The 18,435-nt window shown below is 38.3% G+C and overlaps 1 protein-coding gene across 1 annotated transcript; it reads right to left on the bottom strand.

Annotated features, from left to right (window-relative positions):
• Nucleotides 1-280: 280 nt before the first annotated feature.
• On the bottom strand, nucleotides 281-14,053 carry LOC105736767 (uncharacterized). Its single transcript, XM_086907482.1, has 4 exons — nucleotides 13,903-14,053; nucleotides 4,640-4,782; nucleotides 3,989-4,168; nucleotides 281-3,861 (listed from the first exon to the last, which is right to left on the bottom strand). The coding sequence occupies exons 1-4, from the start codon at nucleotides 13,903-13,905 to the stop codon at nucleotides 621-623; spliced, it is 3,567 nt and encodes a 1,188-aa protein (XP_086763608.1). The 5' UTR covers nucleotides 13,906-14,053; the 3' UTR covers nucleotides 281-620.
• Between the last annotated feature and the right edge of the window lie 4,382 nt (nucleotides 14,054-18,435).

Below are 18,435 nucleotides of genomic sequence, written 5' to 3'. Positions count from 1 at the left end.
ATCATCGTCATTCTTACGCAGAAGGAAAGTCATTGTTAATTAAACGGCACAGTAAGAGAGAATCGATTGCAACAGAGAAATGCGATTCGTAGTTATATTTGGATAACACTTTTTATCCGAGATTATTAAGTTTTGTAATATTCATGTGCACAAAGGATGTCGTAGGCGAAAAAATGATTGCCCAGATCACCTCTGGCGAATCAGGTGTTTGATACTTCACGTTGAAAATATCAAAGGTATATGAAAGGTTTCGTATAAAATGAAACACGTTACGACATTCTACCATTTATACAAATTTTTATTTTTTTCTATTGTATGCGTGTGTTAGATGTACAAAATTTACAAACGTGACGGGAGGGTCATCATCAATAGTTTCTCAATAGTCGATCAATGGAAAACTATTCTCGCAAGTTGGATCGAATTGTTATTATCCACGATTACACGCATATACGATACGAGCAACTGAGAATCCAGTCCAGTTTTTCTATCGTTTTCGTTTTTCTTCCATTGTCGATTACAGATTCAGTGTCGTCTCCTATGCGGATCCATAAATAGCTTTGTATACTATACATATAAAAATTAAAAAAAAAAAAAAAGTACAGTAGTATGTAATTGTCAGTTCAACTAAATCGCCTCTCGTCATCGAACGGCGGCAACTCGAACGGATTCTCCGGTACCGGATAGAAATAGCCAATGGGCCTCTTCGTGGTTGGTGGTACAGTAGGTGGCGGAGCGGGTTTGCCAGTTGGCGGTGGAGTGTAGATCGTCGATGTTGGCACAAGGGTGTAAATTGGGGTGGGCGGAGGCGGTGGTGTCACCGTGACGCGAGGTGTGGATGGAGTAGAAGGTGGAAGGTATGGCGGAGGTCGCGTACTTGGATAGAAAGGAGTATTTTCATCTGTAGGTGTAGGTGGAATTCTCGGAGTAGTAGTTCTTTGAGTAGTATCAGGTGGCAAATACGTATTGCTTTGGGTTGATGGTTTTTTGTTGGGAGGTAGATATGATGTTGAAGGTGGACGTGTAACAGGTGGAGAAGGAGGTGAAGGTGGACGTGTAACAGGTGGAGATGGAGGTGAAGGTGGACGTGTAACAGGTGGTGATGGAGGTGAAGGTGGACGTGTTACAGGTGGTGAAGGAGGTGAAGGTGGACGTGTTACAGGTGGTGAAGGAGGTGAAGGTGGACGTGTTACAGGTGGTGAAGGAGGTGAAGGTGGACGTGTTATAGGTGGTGAAGGAGGTAAATATGTTGGTCCAGTTGGGGGTGATTGTGTTATTGGAGGTTGCGGTGGACGTGTTATAGGTGGTGAAGGAGGTAAATATGTTGGTCCAGTTGGGGGTGATCGTGTTATTGGAGGTTGCGGTGGACGAGTTGGTGGTGGCGAAGGAGGTAAATAAGATGGTGGTGGTGGACGACTTGTTGGTGGTGAAGGAGGTATATAAGGTGTAGATGGTGGTGGTGGACGAGTTGGTGGTGGCGAAGGAGGTAGATAAGGTGTAGGTGGTGGTGGTGGACGACTTGTGGGTGGTGAAGGAGGTATATAAGGTGTAGGTGGTGGTGGTGGACGAGTTGATGGTGGCGAAGGAGGTAGATAAGGTGTAGGTGGTTGTGGTGGACGACTTGTTGGTGGTGAAGGAGGTATATAAGGTGTAGGTGGTTGTGGTGGACGACTTGTTGGTGGTGAAGGAGGTATATAAGGTGTAGGTGGTTGTGGTGGACGACTTGTTGGTGGTGAAGGAGGTATATAAGGTGTAGGTGGTGGTGGTGGACGAGTTGGTGGTGGTGAAGGAGGTAGATAAGGTGTGGGTGGTGGACGAGTTGGTGGTGGTGAAGGAGGTAGATAAGGTGTGGGTGGTGGACGAGTTGGTGGTGGTGAAGGAGGTAGATAAGGTGTAGGTGGACGACTTGTGGGTGGTGAAGGAGGTATATAAGGTGTGGGTGGTTGTGGTGGACGACTTGTTGGTGGTGAAGGAGGTATATAAGGCGTGGGTGGTCGTGGTGGGCGACTTGTTGGTGGTGAAGGAGGTACATAAGGCGTGGGTGGTCGTGGTGGACGACTTGTTGGTGGTGAAGGAGGTATATAAGGTGTGGGAGGTTGTGGTGGACGACTTGTTGGTGGTGAAGGAGGTACATAAGGCGTGGGTGGTCGTGTTATTGGTGGTCCAGGTGGTACTGGAGGTAAATATCCAGGTGGTGAAGGTGGTTGTGGTGGTCTAGGTGGAAGAGGTGGAGGTTTTGATGGATATGGAGATGGAGTTTTTGGTGATGTAGAAGGTAGTGAGGGTATATGCTGGAATGGTGGTATTCCCGGTGTCGCATCAGGTGGCAAATTTGGTCGAGAAGGAGGAGGAGGTATGTATGGTGTAGATGGTCGTGGCTGCGGTGTTTGTGGTGGATAAGGGGGAGGTGGAGCTGGAGTTCGCGGAGGGGATGGATAATTATAACCAGGTGTCTGTGACGGTAATGGTCTTGGTGTTGGTGGAAAAGGTGATGGTGGTCCTGGATAATCATAACCTGGTGTTCTGGGTGGTGAGGGTAGCCTTGTTGGGAAAGGTGGTGCAGGAGTTGGAGTTTCTGGTGGTTGTGGTGGTGGAAAAGGTGATGGTGGTCCTGGAGGTGGTCGTGGATAATCATAACCTGGTGTTTTGGGTGGTGAGGGTGGCCTTGGTGGGAAAGGTGGTGCGGGTGATGGTGGTCCTGGATAATCATAACCTGGCGTTTTAGGTGGTGAAGGAGGTCTTGGTGGGAAAGATGGTGCAGGAATTGGCGTTTTCGGTGGTTGTGATGGTTGAAAAGGTGATGGTGGTCCTGGATAATCATAACCTGGTGTTTTGGGTGGTGAAGGTGGCCTTGGTGGGAAAGGTGGTGCAGGAATTGGAGTTTTCGGTGGTTGTGATGGTTGAAAAGGTGATGATGGTCCTGGATAATCATAACCTGGGGTTTTGGGTGGTGAAGGTGGTCTCGGCGGGAAAGGTGGTGCGGGAGTTGGAGTTTCTGGTGGTTGTGGTGGTGGAAAAGGTGATGGTGGTCTTGGAGCTGGTCGTGGATAATCATAACCTGGCGTTTTGGGTGGTGAGGGAGGTCTTGATGGGAAAGGTGGGACAGGAGCTGGAGTTTGCGGTGGCTGTGGTTGTGGAAAAGGTGATGGTGATTTTGGATAATCATAACCTGGCGTTTTGGGTGGTGAGGGAGGTCTTGGTGGGAAAGGTGGGACAGGAGCTGGAGTTTTCGGTGGCTGTGGTTGTGGAAAAGGTGATGGTGGTCCTGGATAATCATAACCTGGTGTTTTGGGTGGTGAGGGAGGTCTTGGTGGGAAAGGTGGGGCAGGAGCTGGAGTTTTCGGTGGCTGTGGTTGTGGAAAAGGTGATGATGGTTCTGGATAATCGTAACCTGGCGTTTTGGGTGATGAGGCAGGTCTTGGTGGGAAAGGTGGGGCAGGAGTTTGAGTTTTCGGTGGCTGTGGTTGTGGAAAAGGTGATGGTGATCCTGGAGGTGGTCGTGGATAATCATAGCCTGGTATTTTGGATTGCGACGGTGGGAATGATGTTGGAGGTGGTTGTGGGTAATCATAAGTTGGCGTTTTGGATGGCGGTGTTACTTTTGGTCCTGGCGGGAATGTTTGTGGATAAATGTCGTAATCATTTGGTTTGTACGATGGGACTGTTGGTCTTTGCGAAAAAGTAGAAGGTCTTGGCTTTTCTGATGGGAAAAATGATGATGGCGCTGGTGTTCTTGGTGTTGTAAATGACCCGCTTGGTCTTTCATCAGACGGTTGAGTTTGAGATGGCAGCTTAAATTGACTATCAGGTCTTGGATAAGTATATCCTGTTGAAACCTCTATTGGTGGCTTTGTTTGGATTGTTCTGAAAAAAGATATTATATCTAAAAGTAATGATAATTATAATATTGATATCTTTCAGTTGTTTTAATATAATGATGTAAATTATGTCATTATTTTTATAGAATATTTAATTCTGATTAAACTCTTACGGTGGCGATAAAGTCGGCCTTGTTTGAGTTGTATATGTATAACCTGGTGTACGTATTGTTGCGGGAGTAGAATAAGTAAATGATGTTGTATGTTGGTCAGGTCCTGGTGGATATGTGGATCTCCCATCATGCGTTTGATAAGTAGTTCTTGACGGTATAGTTACCGGTGGTATCGTTGTTCTGTACAAGAAACATATTTATTAGTAATCATAGAAATATATTATAATTTAAAGTTTATATGAAAAATAATAATAAAAATATTTTATACAACATTTTATATGCAATTTTTGTTTAACTCGTACTGTGATGTATAAGAATAAGATGATGTTCGCGGCATTGTTAATCTGGTTCGTGTTGAATACATATATATAGATGTCGGTCATGTAGAGCGTTGAGTGATTGTTAAGAGTGATTGTATAAGATGTTCTATGTGATGGAAACATAAAATCTCCGTTGAGTATTGGATAAGTATATGCGAATGTCTTTACTGGTGATTTTGGATTTGTAGTTGGTCTGATGGAGAATGTGTACAATACATATATATATATTTATGTTTGACAATTGTAGTCAACATGTATATATTTACTTGTCTGGATGATAACATAAATGATTGTATAATGTTTTAGATATAATTTCTTGATCAATTCTTACCGCGGTGGTAAAGTGAATTTCTCATGTGGTGTCTCATAAATATAACCTCCATTGCTCGCTATCGCTCTTTTGCTCTTCTCACTCGATGCTTGCGCATGGTGTGTGGAGAGCACTGCCACTATTGTGGCAATCAACAAGATTCGCTGGATAAAATACAAATTATCGTTACATTTCGTTCGAACAAAACATCTTTTATCTATACACGATATTCTAATTTTTAAATACTCTATTATACGATAATAACCTAGATTATTGAATGGACTTGAAATATATCAGGTCAGGGATCATCGCGTAATTGATTATAACATATCGAAAAGCGACTTCGTGGGATTATCTCACGCTTCACCTAAGAACTTACATAACCTGTCTCGATTACGATACATTATCTATGAGATATCAGTGATCGTGAAAGGTTTATCCGTGCGAAGTGCATCATATGATACTTTCATTGATCATTAGGTATGAAACTTCATCAAACTTCGATGAAAAAAGTTAAAAGTTAACATTTTCCTTTTTACGCCAATGGAAATATCTTTGTCGTTTCGATACATTAATACAAAAAGTGTCTATCTATTTCAAGATTTTATATTATTATTTGTCTATCATATCGAAATGTCGAAATCGTGTCCAATAGGATAATTATCGGTCGAACGAGTGTCGTAAATCAACCGATTGGAAGTCACATTGGCCAGAAATTAAAACCGTCTTATCCGTTTGCGACATCGTAAACGCGAATGATAGTTCTGGCTCGAAGAAACGTCCAGTGACCTTTAGACGTATAATTTATATAGAAGGATCGCAAAGAAGAGAATCTTCTCTTGGTGTCTTTCGCCAACATGTGAAAGGATCCTCACGTATATATAACCGATGTCACGTTCGTTCGAATTGCGGAACAAACGATACAGATCTCAAGGTTACTGCGATCTTCGAAAAAATTCTTAAATTTCACACTTTTGTTTAGGATATTTAACTTATATTGCTTTAATTAACCAATTATGGAGTTTCTTGGAAAGAGAAGAGATTTCATTCATCGTCCTTGAAATTTGAATTTTAATTTATGCGAACGAATAATTTTACCGTGGATATTTAATTAATATTTGAATTAAGGGGGATCGATTTTTTTTTATGTTTATGGAATGGATTTGCATAGATTCGCCGGCCATTATATCATTGAAAACGAGTTATATTTTTTTAAATTAAGATCATTGCCAATTGCGAAATTATGGCTTCTCGACGAATATAAATATCTTCTTCGAAGGTATTCGTGAAATTCGAGGAAATTCCGTGTATAATGGGTGTTATGTAAAAAGAAGAATATGTAAAAATATAGGAAGTCTGATAATGCATATCAAGTCGTTAACAAACTAGACGAGAAGATAATTTCGTTTTATTTATTAACGCTTGGTGTCCTACCAATTACCGTTCTGATTTATTATGTTGCATTAATTCACATTACGCAATATCCATTACACGGAGAGCAATTATTTTTTGTTGACAAGATATATCCTATGATTAATACCATCAAGTTTCATGATGTATTTATGCGAGTAGTGCAAACAATTAGGCACATCTTAGCGGTCTCACCATTTTTATTTGCACCTAGAGAAAGTTGCAAATTATATGTTCAAAAGAGAGGTCTTCGGGTCTAATGAGAAACCAATATGACAAGAGTTTTCTATGGGTCGGCTGTTCGCACGTTTCGAGGTGCAAAATTATGTCGCAACTGCTAAAAACTAGTTACAATTGCTGTTTGGCTCGCCATCTTATATTAACGTTGTGATTCAGCCTAATTTCCAAGTCAGCCCTGTCTTTAAAAATATTTACTGTATTATCTGAACCCCAGAAAAGATTCGTGGCGCAAAGAAGAATTATTTTTTCTCCGAATCTTTGAAATATTTAATCGATGCTCTAACATAGAATTTAATTGAATAATTTTCAAAAAATTCTAGAATTCACACTCGAGCCAATTATTCCAAATATTTAAATGTTTTTGTATGCATATATAATAAGAGTCGATACGATGTTTCATTCGAGAATCGCAGTTTCAATTTTCCGCGATCAATATTCGTTTCCTTGGATTGAGATCCATCTATTAACCCGTTTGAATCGCTCTCACGAGCCTCGTTCAATGGATGAACAGCCGCATCACGCGTGATAGGTGCAAAAATGACGTCTTGCATAATGGAGAAGGTTGCATCTTTGGTACTAATAAAGTCCAATGTGTTCAGCAATATGGCTTTCTAATTATTCTGCCTCGTGCGCTGCTAATGCGAATGCTTATTAAACGAAGAAAGAAACACCGAAGGCGCGCATCCATCAGTTTCATTGTCGTAACAACGAAAATAGCAATGGGTAAGAAGAAAATTATTTTCGCTGGAATAAAAAAGAGATACTTAACCGATTCTCGAGCGAAACAGGCATAAATTAATTCTAATCGACACGCAATAAGTGTCAAGTGGGCAAATCCCATTCCGATCTTGCGTGATGCGTTTAATTATTCACTGCCATTGGATGAATTTAGAATGAATAATTATATTACACCTTAATTTTCTTTTTTTAAATATTCACGTTTGCAATTGTATCAAATCATTACAATAGAGTCTTTTAATAGAAAGTGACTGTTAAACTGTGTGATCCAGCAGAGAAGAATTTATCATGCTGTAAGATCTTTCAAAGAGCTTTCTTGATTCTTGATATTGCAACCCCTGATCTTTTCATGAAAAATAAAATTAACAAGCGTGTATAAAAGTAAAAAGTTTTGAGAAAATATTGTTTCAAGTTGTATTCGTGTGTGCGTGCCATTTCACACGAAAGAAACGTAATAGCAATCAAGTTCTCTTATTATTGGTTGTAATCGTACAATTATACGATGCCAATGCTCATTATCTAAGTGCCTCGTTGAACAAACAAACGAGAATAAAGTGAATGATAAATATTATAGAAACCGATAATTATATTCCCTCAATCTTTTCTCAAATTCACCATTATATAGGATATATAGAACATTTCTATCTCTTTCTTTGACACGTTTTTATACACGTGTTCTTTGTTCTTTGAAATTTTCTTCATATTTGAAGATTAAATCTAAGATTTAATGTTATTTTATTATATTATTAAATTAAAATTTTAATAATCCTTTTGATATTTGATAATTTATTTTTCTAAAGAAAAAAAAAGAAGAGAAAAGAAATAATAAATTTAAAAATATCTTATGCAAAGCATTCCCAGTGAATACTTTCGACTATTTTTTTCCTAGCATTCCTGGAAAAGATATGTGATATTAAATTTGACTTTCAGATAAAGGAATTCCCAGAAGGACTGCAGAATAGTCTTAAAAAAAAAAAAAAAAAAAAAATAGAGAGAAGAAGCGATGAAATCTCGCGCAAAATATTTCAAAGATTCTGAATTTATCAGTTTCCTTTTTTACTTTTATGAATAAGATACCAATTTTTTCTTCTTCTTCTTCTTTTTTTTTTTTGTAAATTTATTGCCTTCCCTTTTCCTTTCATGAACGAGTCATCAAATTCCTATTCTTCTCTATACATTTCTACGAATAAATCACATCTAAAATAATATCAAACTTCAATTCACAATGTAATAAATATTCTTCGACCATTTACACATTCTTCGCTCTTCTCAAAAAAAAAAAAAAAAAAAAAACAATGAGAGAATAATAAACTGTGGTTTTTCTCAGATATTCGTGCAACGAATCTCTCACGGCTGGCGCCGATGAATTGAACAGACCAGCGTCACACGATGCGCGAGAAGATTACTGGAGAAAGTTCTTCTTATGCTACGAATTCCCCAACATATTCTTCACCCGCGCAATAACTCGAGTATCGAAACGTTCAATTCGGGAGGGAAAAAATCGATGGAGAAGATTTACGTAAGAAAAATCGGCTCTGTTCGATTAAGAAGCGGGCAGGAAATCGTGGAGACTCGTCGCGATAGCGTTTAAACGAGGATGCAAATAAGGCTGAATGTTTTGCCATACGATCCAGCCGAGGAAAATATTTATGGATAAAAATATTTTCTTCGCGCACCGCGGGACAATGCATCTTTTTCCTCGTAGAAACTCGAATTTATCTACCTTTTGAAATACTTTCTTTACAAACGTTTATGAAACGCAATTTTCCCTCCCCGATGTTTCACTTGCATCATTTCTTCCGTAAACAGATTCACTTTGTTGAATTCTGCTTTTTTTTTTTTTTCTCCTACATCGTGATTGCGAAAAGAAGTTCGTATCTTCGAAGAAGATTTCAAGAATACGTTTGATCATTCCTGTTATAGATCGTGTAGAATTTGGAATAAATTATTGTTGATATCTAATCACGAATCATTAGAATTAGATCACGGATTATTACACACATTGTTCACGAATTCATGCGAAGATATTGGACACGCATCCGTGTTTAACGAGAGTGTTCATCACGGACGACATCCTCGTCCTGGGTAAAGTTCAGTGACGCAACAAGAGGAATCGGAATACGTTTATAACCGGCACGAATCCAATCCTGGCAGATCACGAGTTACCGAACCGCATCGAGCTACCAGCTGAATCCTTTTCGGGAAAAGGTTGAAGGTCACGAGGAAAGAGCGTATTATAACCATTACGTAAACGAACTTATAACTTATCGGCCTGCGAAGTCTTGGACCGTAAATAAGAGACGAGGAGTGATCGTGGAGAAACGAGGCGAGGGAGAAAAAAGGGAAAAAGTATGCGAAAAGAAGAGGCGACCGATTATTTATCGTTTCTTTTCTTTTCTTTTTTTTTTTTTTGCTCACGAAAGAGCATGGATCATCTCGAGAAATTTATTGGTCCAGCCAGATCAGTGTTGAGCAATCGAGGTGCCGTGCCCGATCTATCGACGTGAAAATAATTATTCATCGAATCCGTGAGGAAACCCATCATCGTATTCGTGTCATCGAAACGAAACGTGTTACGTAAAAAATTTCTTTCGAAGACGCTGTCGGCCGTTCCTCGTCTAATTGATATTTTCGATCGATCTCTGCCGAGCGTTTATATCGTGTTCGTATTGTTATTAAGAAATTTTATTATCGATGTAACTGTCGATCGTTAATGGTGGAAGAATTTAATATCATCAAATCGATGGTAAATTAATTGGAAAAGGAATGGAAAAGATAGACGATACCTCGATTTATGCGTTATGTTGATCGTTTCGTATTCACGTTGCAAAATCATCCTCAAGTTGTCACACGACATTTCGACGATGGTGATTCTCGAAGAGTATGCAATGGTAACTTTATCGACGATGAATCAAACATTAATTTTTAATACGACCCCCGTCTGCCAATCGCGAATCGAAGTTTTATTTTCAGCATTTATTATTATATATTAATTCCCCGTTTCCAATAATGATTCCAATAATTTCTTTTAAAAGTAAAACTCGAATGATTGATAATTAAATAAAGAAAGATTTAAAGGATCTCGAGACTTTGCTCATCGTTTCGATTTACAACGCGTGTAGAACATAACAATAATCGTACGATCCTATTCTTTTCCCAGTTAATGGCCACACACATCTTGGCAATTCTCGATACCGATTACTTCATAATCGAGCAAAATCCAACACCCACCCTCTTAACTGAAATCTGTCGGATGATGCTCGAGGAATGGAATGCGCGGAATTCAAGTTTCCAGACGCAAGTATCCTTGTCATCAAGGTTGTACCATTAAAGAACATGGACAACGTGGTTATCCGCGAAGGCATTAAATCTCAAACATTAGATTATCGTTGAAGCGTGAAGAAATCAATCGATGATGGAAGAATATTGATCGAGTCGAAAGAACTTATTCCCTGTCTCTCTCAATTATCGACTATGTAAAAAATTACTCGTGTCATTATTATTTTAAGTATTACACTTGTTACACTATAGTAAGTATCGAATTGATCGATACTAATTTTTACAGAATTTCGAAATTTAGCCTTCGAGCCAGGAGGAGAATAAAATTTTTGAATCGCAACAATTTTTCTCCATAATTATTCTTAGATGCATTTGGAAATGATTGAGGGTTGTAATTACTCACAACCCTTCGATATCTTCACGGTGGAAAAAATTCCTTTCGAGAAGAATCATACTCTCAGATATACATTTTTCAGGGAGAAAATGTTAGAGTACGAATCCATCCCGCAAGATTTCGTCTTTTTCGCGTTTTTATTCCAAAAAAATGGCACAATGTTGCGATGTTGCAAAATTGTGAACGGCACGAGACATAGGGATTCGTTGCCATAGATCATAAGCATGGAATTGCATTAAACTTGCGATATTTCGAGAGGAAATTCAGGCAAGAATCCCGCGGAAACCGGGAGCGCAGGTGGAAACGTCTCTAGGCGTGGGAACGGAAAATGCAACCAGTAGATTCGCTATGCAATACCCATTAGATAAGGAACGAACAAACGGACAATGAGGGCAGAAAAACTATTCCCTGGGAGGAAATGTCAGTTCTATAAAAGATCACCCGATTACTTATTACCAACTATTGTTCGTCATCGCTTATAATAAATGTCAGCATCGACGTGTTGCTCGTCCCTGATTAGATCCACGGGTAAAATCTCGATGACTGAAAAGAAAAAAAGGAAAGAGAGAGAGAAAAAAGGACACGTCTACGAATCGTCAATCGATTCATCGTTTGATTTGACAAAATGATTGGCGAGGTCTTGAAAGGGTTATTAAATAATTTCAGTAGCCCGTTTCGAAATGTTGATCGATCACGGATGGTAAATGAATGTTAATCGGAATTGTTATCGCGGTTGACGCGCGAATCTGAAGATCAGAATCGCGATTCAGTGTACGCCATGCAGTTACTTAGTTTATTAGCCTATTAACGTTTCCGCGAGTAATGTTACGCGAATGGTTACGATCGGTCTCGCGTTGCAGTTCAACGGTTTGAAAGGATTTTCGCAAGCTAATATATTTTTATTGTCGGTCGTAAGCCACTTCGAGAAGTTATGGAGAAGAGCGTACGGTTTAGCGTAGACGTGGTACTTTTCAGAAGTGGTTGGAAAAATTGTGAAACCGTTGATTGTGATCGTGGATTTGCGAAATGATGCGATCGAGCTATATCCTGAAATTTTTCACACCGAAATGGAAAGGATTCGATGAACGAACGACCATGTATATTGGATATAGTTTGGTTGGTTGAAGTTAAATTTCTATGATTTCGTTTTGAAGAGGAGAAAAATGGCGGGTGAAATCTTATTTTCGCAAGGATGGTGTTATTTGGAAAAATCCGTAAGTTGCATAATCGCGATGGACTAATGCTTCGTATTGATCTTTCATCCTGATTAAAGAAGAAGAAGAAGAAGAAGAGATCCTCAGGTTTCAAGTGGATGTCTCAGAGTGTTGTGACACCATTGAGCGGAAATGTTGTGTAGATGGTCGATGGAATTTCAATCGAGTTTCGTTCAACCGTGTTTTACCGTGAATAATAATTAATTGAAGTAAGTCAATGATGATTATTTGATTTTCGTTGCTCGAATGTTGATCATTTGCCGGTAAAAGTAGTGCGTATTTTCTTTTTTCTCCAAATATGAAATAAACACGAATGTTGAATTAAAGAGAAATTGATATTTTGAAAATTTTTCATATTTAAAAAAAATTAATTTCTCATCTCTCAACAAAGTTCTCTCATTTGTCAAGTCACGTGGTGTAATTCGAATCAAAGAAGAAACTCCATGTAAAGGAGTTACATCATCGATTCGAAGTTTCCAACGGATCGAATATTTCGATGGCACGTTATTTTTTTTTCTTTTTTTTTTTTTTTTTTTTTTTTACGACAGAATTACGATGTTGACCTTTCGTAAACAAAAATTTCTATTCGTTACATGATCACGAGGGTATCACCTTTATCCAAACATGTCGTGCGCAAGAGGGAACCATTACACGATCACTATTAAAATCAATTTAAGTAATCGTAGCTCGATGAAAGAGAATCTTCTTCGAACAGGTTGGATAAAATATTTACATATACAACGAATTTTTCCATATTTTCTTTGAGCACGTTACATCATTATAAAATCACGCAATTATAGGAAAGTAATTTTTAACTCAATTGGAATTTAACATTTTGCAGAAATGCTCGAACTTATTTCAAGCGTATAATGAAAAAGTTTAGAGGTATTTAAACTTTATAATTAATCGCGACATACAAAATTATGCAATATGATGTCTCCAATCTCAAATATAAAATTTTTTACAGAAGTTTCCTCCTCGAACTTATTGCAACCTCAAATTGCACATTTTGCACAACAGAGTCTAACTAACAGCCCCCCTCTTTTTCCACGAATTTTCGGCTTATCGATGACGATGATATGATGATTGGGATGGACGATTGGGAAACGGAGGCTCCACAAGGAGGCGGATTTCAAATAAACAATGATAACCTTTGATATTTCGCGCGGCAACAGCTGGCTGACGCTTCCATCTCGCTATTAATTCTCTCTTGCAAGCCTGTGCACGCGGTCATGCGTGTAAATACCAAGCTCGCCGGTGTAAAATCGGTGTTTTGCCGAACAGACGAAAGAGTGGCGGCTTTCGAAAATTTCACGATCGAAAAATTTCACGAGCAGCCTCGAAATTTGGCTCAAAATATGGCTCGTTCTTTTTACAGATCGGAGAAAAAGGTGATGCATGATCGAGGTCACGATTCGTTTTTTCGGGGCACGGTCCATAAATGGGTTGGACCGAGGAGAGAAATTCTCGAGAAACGAACTCTTTATGGAACAAAAAACGACGAATATTCGTTTTAGAAATACTTTACTTCTTTCTCAGTAGTGCGAGTGTCGAAAGAAGATCGGATTCCTCCGATCTCAGAAGAGCACATAATTTCGGCGAGGAAAACGGCACAACGACGATTTTCTTTTGCACCCTTTTTGAAGAAACATTGCACAACAATCCCGTATAAACCTCGTCAGAGAAACACTTTCACCACTATACATTTTATCTCATTCTATGATATCTTATGATATATCAATTTTCCTTTTCTTTTTTTCCTTTTCATCGATCACTCGATATTATATTCATATGCCCTGATAAAATTTCCCGCACTATATCATCCCGATCTATACCGTCCGTCCACCTTCAGCAGCAGTTTCAGATCTCTTTCACCCTCTTTCCAACCGACCTCCCCCTTTTTTTCTTCCCTACTCGTCCATCCGAGGCCCACACGTTCTTTTTCCTCTTTTCTTTTTTCTTTCTTTTTTTTTTTCACTTCTCCCTTGCTTGGCACTTTGCTTACTTACCATCTTCCGTGATCGCGATCTAATTTTTTTCGGCCCCTTTTCGTCGAAAAAAAAAAAAACTTGGTCACCAAGGTAAACAAGGGCGTGACACACTCAACACGGGCACATCGTCTCCGCGGGTGCGCTTCGTGGTCCCGAGAGAGGTGACTTCTTCGTCTCGAGGAACGTGGAGAGCATTTATAGGATTCACCCGATTGGCTGGTGGGGGTAAAACGTTCGGTCCATGCGATTATTGCGAGCCGACGTCCACCGGGAGGATGCTGTAACTCTTCGTCTTGTTCGTGAGACGAGGTGGAACGACGGTGCAAAGGAGAAGGAAAGATCCGTATGGCTAGGCGTATGGGGGCGAGAGAGATGGTCGAAGGGTGGAAGGGAGAGAAAGAGAGACAGAGAAGGAGAAAGTGAGAGTGGTTGGCTAGCGAGAAGGACGAGACGATGTACAACATTGTCTGAAAAGGTCCGAAGTCGCGTTCCCCGAAGATCCCCGTGGACGTGCGCGGCTGGAAGCGAAGGACGTTCGTCCTGAATCCTCGTTCCAACGGAACGGTTGTTGCCACGACGAAGGCAAACTTTGATTTCGATTCGGTTTCATTTATAAGGGATAAATTGAAAATCGTGATATCCTTTCTGTGCTCATCGCTTCGTCGTGATTAAAGGAAGATGGATCAGAGAAGAATTGTGATAACTTTCCTTTGTTCCGATCATAGGATGAGGTAGGATTGGTAATGATCTTGCAGAGGAATTCTTGCAGGCTCTTGGAATTAACGGTGTCGACTCGTTTAAGGTGAAATTTATGGCCGGTCGGTATGAACGCTTCTATTAGATGGATACTCGGTCAAGATATCTCGATCGATAGTGAGTTGGATCTATAATATTCCTGTCAGTGGCTTCTTTATCCTGCGTTCGATTGAATTATCGATTGAATTAACTGGTTAATTGGATAACATTGGTCAACGTGTCACTCGCAACATGTTGCACTCACTGTTTTCATTCATTATGAACGAAACGTGACATTTAATAACAAGCGTCCTATTCATAAGCCGTAGTTTGAAGTTCGTCCTCCTCGCGATCGGTCTTAAAATTCGCAAGGATAAAAAGAAGAAAAAAAAAAAAAGAAGAAGAAGAAGAAGAAAAAGAAGAGGAGGAGGGAAAAAAAAAGAGGCTCATTAAAACGCTCGTAGAAAGTAGACATGTAATATTCCGTAATCACATAATACACCTAGTGAAACTGCGTAACACGTAATTAAGTTGCGAGCGGACAGCGCATCGATATATGCCGAAGACGCTTTACCCCGCGTTCTTGTCATTTATTCCTCTAAAATTCTCTTCTTGCCTAATTATTTATCGCCGATTTTCATAACCATAAAACGCAGTCCACCGTGTATTATCTGAATAATTTAACGTAATTATCCGGTGGAAGGAATGGAAGAAGGCTTCTCTTGTTCTCGCGTAGAGGGTGCGAGCATAAATGCCGCCATAATTACACGGTAATAAATTATCCGCGCAACGTTCTTTCTTCACTGGAATTATAACCAAGATTATGAATAATTGATCCTAATCCCGGTTAAGGGGGAAAAGGATAATTAACGTTAATCATATCGCGGAAGATATTATCATTGAAATGAATCATCCTAGTTGTTCGATCATTGGCATTAATGAAGATTTCATTTGAAATCCATCATCGAAAAATCTGTCTCGAATCGGGAGGAATCTATTTATCTCTCGACATTATGATATTTTGGAAGGTTTCGATGAAGGCGATACCAGTTCTATCCCACTGCTACATTTGTTCCAATAATTTATAATATCTTGTGTGTGCGCGCGTGGTGAAATATCGATCAGAATTCCGCGAAAACAATTTCTAATATAGACGGTTTATAGGGGAATCGTTGCATTACGCAACGATGTATCATTGTCATCGAGATCCGTGCAGATTTCCATACAGGTTAAGAACCTCGGACACAATGATGCTCGACGATCGGCCATAATCACCGCGAACGTTTACGCGAGTTCACCGTCTCTTGTGTGCTCGCGTGCTATTTACACCTGCATCGTTCACCGATGTCGCCATTCCGTGTTACCGTAACAAAGACGTTCGAATAATGGAACAGGCATCTCGGACTAATTGGATTTAAGTACATCTGATTTGGCTCTAATTTATTCTAACCGAGGAATGAAATACAATTTTATCCTAAGATAGAGTCCCATTTAAGGGAGAATCAATCGATGTGTCTTCTCGAAATTTCATATATATCTTGATCGAATTCCATTGGAATATTAATTTCACGTAAGATTAACATTTACGATCGATCTTGCATAAATAATAATCTTTTGATATTGATTCGTTTCTTTTATTCTCGAGAGTAAAGTAAACAGGTTAAGACGAATTTAAAAATAATTTGAAGATAATTCGTTTACATCGTACGAATCAAAAATGTGAAATTATTAATAAAATTGATTATTGCCACTTAAAATCCATTCGTTCGGTTTCTATTAAGCAAGCGATGCTCGTTCGACATTTCGTTGCTCGTCGATCATAAAATGTTGTGCGTGAAAGATTTTCTCCGATGAGATCCTTGGGAAAAATCTGAAAATACAAGCCTGCGTATCTATCTGCATATCTATCCACCGATCAAACGCTTTAATTAAAGTAATTTAATTAATTTCTCGTACGCAGTTGCGAGATTTCAATTCGGGGTGGAAAAAATGGTGCAAGAATATTTCGTCGTATATCGTCGTACTGCATAAGGAATAACACTCGATATAGGAAGAAAAAGGAAAAAGCGTAGAAAATGTCAATAAATTTCCAAGATTCTGTATTAAAAGATTTCGTTTCTTAATAATCGTGAAATAAATTAATCAATTAAAATCTAGTTTCGTTCAATTGGAATGAATAATAAGGATGATACAGGATCGAGCATTTTCTCAGATTTTTATTCCTTATTGAAATTTTCTTCGAACATTCCTCTACGATTTAGGCTTCGTGACTTCGTTTCTCCGTTCGGTCCGGAATATTAAACTGAACTTTACATTAAATTACTAACAAGTACACGGTAATCATCGATAAATGTTTCCACTATTATCATCCATATTTCTTCATTGTTGCGCTAACTCGTTGCACGAATGGCAGCTGAATTCCCACGATTATGACAGTGAAGCATCAGATCGGGGGATTATTAAGACGTTTCCGAGTAGAACAAATCGAATTTAAGCTCTCGTGTTCTCGATAAATCCAAAATTTATTCCACTACCATTTTTCATCTCTTAAACAGTGTATATCTGGTATATACATTCGAAATAATTTATTTGAAAATGTATTAAAAATATTTTTATTTTCATTTATTTGGACTAATTATTCATCATTTTTATTTCCCATTTTCATTGCCTCCCCATAAAGAGTCATAAAAATTCTCGTATTATTATACACTTTGTACAAAAGAATTCCCTGCACAATCGGCAAATATATTCTCTCTTCATACATGGAAGCAACAAAGATTAGGAAGAGATTATAATTAAATATAATAATTATCCTTTCAGATAGTTGACAAAGCGTTGACAAAGCGTCATGATTTCCACGTATGAATGAAGCTCCGTTTTCCATTCTAACCTTTCTCTTAGTATTATATAGTATTATTTTTCAATTGAATGAAGAGACTAAGTCCTCACCACGAGGAAAGGTCGTAATCACAGCTGTTTCTTCGATCTTTTTCTTATATAGATAACATCACCTGCAATATCTGGATAAAATTATAATCCAATATAGAACGAATTAATCGTTCGACGCAAGTATAAACGCGCGCAATATCGAATATTGTTATTTTTTTTTTTTTTTTTTTTTTACAATGAAAATTGAAAATTACAATCCGATCCACTCTCTTGAAACAAAATTTTTATTTCTCAAGCATTGTCCGGCATTGTATGTAATTTATAATCATAATTCTTTTCTTTGGTGTTACGTGTGTGTAAAGTGATTTATGGCATGTCTATAATTTGAGTTATGAATAAAGAAAATTATGATAAAGATATACACGAAGAGAGGATAATTCTTTCGAGAATTTTATTTTTTTACGCAAGACGCGAAAGTGTGAGTAATATATAACATTAGCATGGAATTAACCTCCATATCTTTGAATTTTTAATGAAGAAAAAAATAGCTCAAAGAAAAAAAAAAAGAAGAATATGAATACGACAATACGTACAATTTTTATTTAAGGAATTTAGGTTTTTTAAAAATTTTGATTCACTGTAAAAATATATATGGAAGATTTATCATCGAATATTTAGATACGGGAAAAACACTTTGTAATTTCGAAATAATTATTACTTCAATGTGGAATAAAATTTTAATATCCACATTTAAACGACAATCTTCAAATTTTTATCATGTCATTGAATCCTCAAGGTATTAAGGCAAACGTGAAGTGTCGTAAGTGATCACAAAACGATTTCATAAGATATATAAGATAGTAAAAAGATTATGCAATGTTTTTTTTTTTTTTTTTTTCACTTTTAATTCCTCTTCCTTTTAATTCC

The sequence above is a fragment of the Apis florea genome, unplaced genomic scaffold, assembly GCF_048593485.1.
Source record: "Apis florea isolate Af1SG1 unplaced genomic scaffold, ASM4859348v1 contig_2897_pilon, whole genome shotgun sequence".
NCBI classification, from domain to species: Eukaryota; Metazoa; Arthropoda; class Insecta; order Hymenoptera; family Apidae; genus Apis; species Apis florea.
This window is presented reverse-complemented; position numbering and strand designations above follow the sequence as displayed.